Genomic DNA, 4438 nt, shown 5'->3' on the forward strand with positions numbered 1-4438 from the left:
TTGTTCCAAAAAACTATATCACTTCTGGCATTCCGACTGAGCAACTCGCTGGATTGATTGCTCTGGTCCTGTTTTTCCCAAACATATGCACCACAAGCACAATTGTCTGCACCTTGAAATGAGAAGATGCATATGCATTTTGATTGATTTCTTAAACTACAGAAGTTTTTTATTTTTATATACAAATAGAGAAATACTACTGTACAATGTGGACACTATTCAAGTATATAGTCCCAAACGTCCTTGACCAGGTCAATCATCTGCTCAGCCTGGAGCAATGGAGCCAAGTTTTGAACTCATTTGGTGAGTTCACTTTGCAACTTAACCAATGTCTAGGCAATCCAGCAATTGAGGTGTAGTCTCACATCATTGCACGAGGAAAATGATTCCTCAAGCAATAGTGACGATCTTGGACGAGTCTCGTTAGCCTTATGAAACAGCGACGCAGAGATCACTCACACTCATAGATGTATGGGTACTACGGAAAACGTCATACATTCATGAGAACCATTATTTTTGGTTCATCAGCAATGCCCGTGAATCCTTGGTTCAAGGATGGCGAGTCAGTTTTCTCGCAAGAGTCTAAATCTTCCTGGGTACTGGTAATTTTTTTCCTTTTTTTTTTTTAACATTGGAAGAAGGTGTTAACATCTGAAGAATTGGAACTGACGGAAAGAAATTCAGCACTCAATGTTTGCCCATTTAAAAAAATGTGAGGCATTAACAGGTGGATTCTTAGTGTGCCAGATCATCAATTGGTAGCAGTGGCTGCCCAGAAAAGCCTACATTGGTGAGAACCCAACCCCGAAGGAAAATAGGGAAGGTAAGAGGTGAAAATTGGGAAAGGGTGCTAAAAAAATACTACCTGATCCAAAGAGAATGGAAAAGATCAAAGGTGAAAATTGACATTAGAAGCTGGCATTGCTCATACATACAATAGACAAAAGGGCTCATGTTAACTGAAAGACTTGCCATTCCCACCAACAGCAATGGCAATACAAATCTATAAGGCAGATCTTTTGCCAACTACAAATCTTCTACCAGAAAGATCAATTATCCAATAAAATGCAAGGTCATACAAAACAAGCCAAATTAATCAGCAACAAGGAAGATCATAAAAAGCATGATCCTTTATAATGCTCCAAAGTAAAATGACAAGGGTCATATACAACACTGAAAAGAGGTAAGGTGTCGTCTAAACCCCCACAAGCAACTACATATTAGTTTGTTGACATAGAACTACCAAAGCAGCCACTCAACATATAGGTTCTATAAGATAACATATCATATGATATAAAACAAACCAGGGACACTTGTTTAAAACGAATAAGAAACAATGACAGAACTTGGAAATTGATGTCATCATTAGCCAAGTCGCCATCCCACAATGTATAAACATTCCACTCAAGTAACAAAGGCTGAAAGGAAGAACTCCGCACCAGATATCCTATGTTTCATATTTAGCTGGCACGGCTCTTAATGACATCAAGGCCAATCTCAGATGGATCAGTCGCCTGCAACTCGATCTGAATTCCATCAAGCTCTCTCTTGAATCTGTCCTTTGAGCTTGCATAGATCATCTTGTTTCTCACCCTTGATGTATCAGGAGACCTTGATGAAAAATAGCAAAAAAATATGGTACAAAAGCCATGATTAGATAACAAAACACTAAAAATAATTAAAACTGATCTAAGAAATGAGAATTACCAGGCAATGAAGAATATCCTGCTTTTTGGGACACCCTCTGGCGTAAGAAAATCGAAATCAAAAACAGCATAACGGCATTCATCAGAAGGAAGGCTATCTGTGAAACTCTCATAGGTTTGTGTTGGATCCCCAGTTGCTTCCACAATAACTTGCTTTTGCTTCTCCTCGATCTTGTACACTATTGATCGGTAGGTCCTCTTTGTCTTGAGCTCCAGAAACTTCAATTTGCACTCATCGTGCACAGCCATACCAGATGCTGCATTGGCCTGTGAGTTGCAAGAAATTAACTTAGTAACAAACTAACACCATATTTTACGGCAACATACTGAAATATAAATGCTGTGTGGAAAAGCAAAAAAACAAAACATGAAAATAAGTCGAGAAATGTTTCAATATTAATCTATACACCAGAGCACGAGAGAAAAAAAAAAAAAAAAAAAAGTTCACGTGCAGTCTCACAAAAATTAGCCCATGTCCAATTTGCATTTTAGTTTTGTAAGATTTGATGCTACAACATGAAAATTAAAACTTGCCCGTCTTTGTTCCCTACAATGCCCTACCCTAAATCAATAAAGAAGAAACAATGAATAAATCTATATTTGTTTCACGAACCCCCTCCAAATATATATTAATATATATAACATACATTCAATATAAAAAGAGAACAAAAACGTGATCTCCGTCGTTCATTTTGGATCCAACTTATTCCGTAATCGAACCTCTGGGCTCAAACTACATACACATACATCAATCACTTAAAATAACAGATCCACGAGAAAATTTATCATCTCTGTGCTTATAGTATCACAACCAAGTAACAAATGGACAATTAAAGCTAGCACGAAACATCTAAACACCTGTGCTATATTCTGTAGATCCACAATATTACCAACCAGCAAGTGTTCAAAACTTTGGGATAAATTAACAAAAATATAGAGATAACCTCTACAGTCCAGTACAAATCGCGATCAAAACGTTCAACATCAAAAACAAGACCAATATCAAATCAGATCTGGAAGCAAAAGACTCAGATACAAACAGTAAACGGGCTATCAATTCCATCCAACTCAGTTCGTAACTATCAGATCAACCTACACCGTTCATAGATCGAAACCGATCATCCATTTCGGAGCTCAGTTATCGCAATCGGAAAACAAAATCGGAGACTTTTAAGTTTCAGTCTCAGCAGCCAAAGAGATAAGAGAGTCAAAAACGTAATCGATCGGAGAAAAGTAAGACTCACCATTTTCGCGGTTGCGTGGTTCAGATGAATAGCGACGGAGTAGGAGGAGAAGATATAGGTGAGGGTCTCTCTTCTCCGATGACGACGACTTGCAGAGAAAAAAATGTAAGAAGGGGGTTTATATACGGTGTCTATGTGAATGCCACAGGGATTGATAAAGTGGAGGCGGTCGTATGCCAGAGGAGCGTGTAATAGATAATTGAACCAATGGCGTGCGGCCACGACTTGTGCGGAAAACCTGTCCGTTAATGGCTAGAGCCAGCTGATTGGCTCTAATTGTTAATCACGGCTCGAGCCGCTCAACACCACATACTTTTTCCCTGAATATTTTCCCAAGAAATAAAATTATAATAACGTTGTCGGAAATTAAAGTTAAAAAAGAAAACAGTCTGGTAATAATGACTGAATCGTTCAAGCATGTGACAAATCATGATCTTTAACCCTTTTTTTTCAAAGAAAAGAATTACTATTTCAAGAGTGATTTGGTTAAGTGTTTTTTTTTTCCTAATAGAAAAATAATATGCTTCGCCATCTGATCTAAATTAGTTTTGACAAGATTTTTTTATTGTGCTCTCCAAAGCCTATTAATCTCGTTGATTTGCAATCAGAGCAGAGTTATCGCGATCGATCTTAATTTCTCTTCCCTAGGTGACGATGGTGGTAGAGATTTATGGGTCCGGTGGGATGGTTTTAGAGTTCACGAGTTTGGTCATAAGAGAGTATCCTATTACAACTCAAAATTGGTGTGTGGGAAGCTGACGATTCACACACTTTTCAAGCAGCGGGACTATTGGAGGCCGGTGATAGCTCATAGGGAAAGAGAAATAGGTCGCTACGATCTTATTTCATTTTTTAGGGTTTTATATCTGTTGATTTAGGTTTGTAAGTCTCCACTTTTTTAGGTAGGGTTTAGAACTATTGGTCCTTATGTTGTGTCATTACTATGGTTTTATTTTTTTATATTGTATGCTCTAATTTCAGTGTCTTCTTATTATCAACGTGATGATGAATTAATACTTCACACAATCTAGATGTTTTTGAAACACATTGTATAGAGAGGGTGAACTTATTAAGTTATTCTTCTTGATATTGGTTGTGAGATTGTATCGTAACACTCGTGATTTGTTAACTATCAATAGTTTGGTGAAAGGGGTGATCATTATGGTTAAAGTTTAGGCCTCATTGTTGTATTGGTTCTATATTTGGGACATAAATAGTTCATCTTCTTGATTTAGTAGTTAAAAATTTACAATGTCATTTCCCTTGATGAAATTGTTTTCTTAAGCTTGTAGTCTTTCATTCTTATTTGTAGAATTTGGTGTAGAATTGAACTCATAACCGTACAATTCAGTAATGAACATATATATTAGAGGTTCTAGTTTATTTTATTTTCATGTTAATATTGTGTATTTCAAGCTTATCAACAGACTTTTAGACAATACACTACATTAAATTAGGCCTATAAAATAGGCAGGGCTAGGTCGGCCT

The 4438-nt window shown here is 37.0% G+C and overlaps 1 protein-coding gene across 1 annotated transcript; it reads right to left on the reverse strand.

The window, feature by feature from the left end:
* Nucleotides 1-1112: 1112 nt before the first annotated feature.
* On the reverse strand, nt 1113-3110 carry LOC133721070 (actin-depolymerizing factor 2-like). The gene is made up of 3 exons (XM_062147587.1): nt 2951-3110; nt 1708-1973; nt 1113-1611 (listed from the first exon to the last, which is right to left on the reverse strand). Exons 1-3 carry the CDS (start codon nt 2951-2953, stop codon nt 1461-1463), a joined length of 420 nt encoding a protein of 139 aa, XP_062003571.1. The 5' UTR covers nt 2954-3110; the 3' UTR covers nt 1113-1460.
* Nucleotides 3111-4438: the final 1328 nt, after the last annotated feature.

The sequence above is a fragment of the Rosa rugosa genome, chromosome 7 (assembly GCF_958449725.1).
Source record: "Rosa rugosa chromosome 7, drRosRugo1.1, whole genome shotgun sequence".
NCBI classification, from domain to species: Eukaryota; Viridiplantae; Streptophyta; class Magnoliopsida; order Rosales; family Rosaceae; genus Rosa; species Rosa rugosa.

Coding starts and splice junctions, on each gene's coding strand:
- LOC133721070 (XM_062147587.1), bottom strand. Junction 1,612..1,707: donor AGGATATTCTTCATTGCCTG/GTAATTCTCATT, acceptor TTTTTCATCAAG/GTCTCCTGATACATCAAGGG.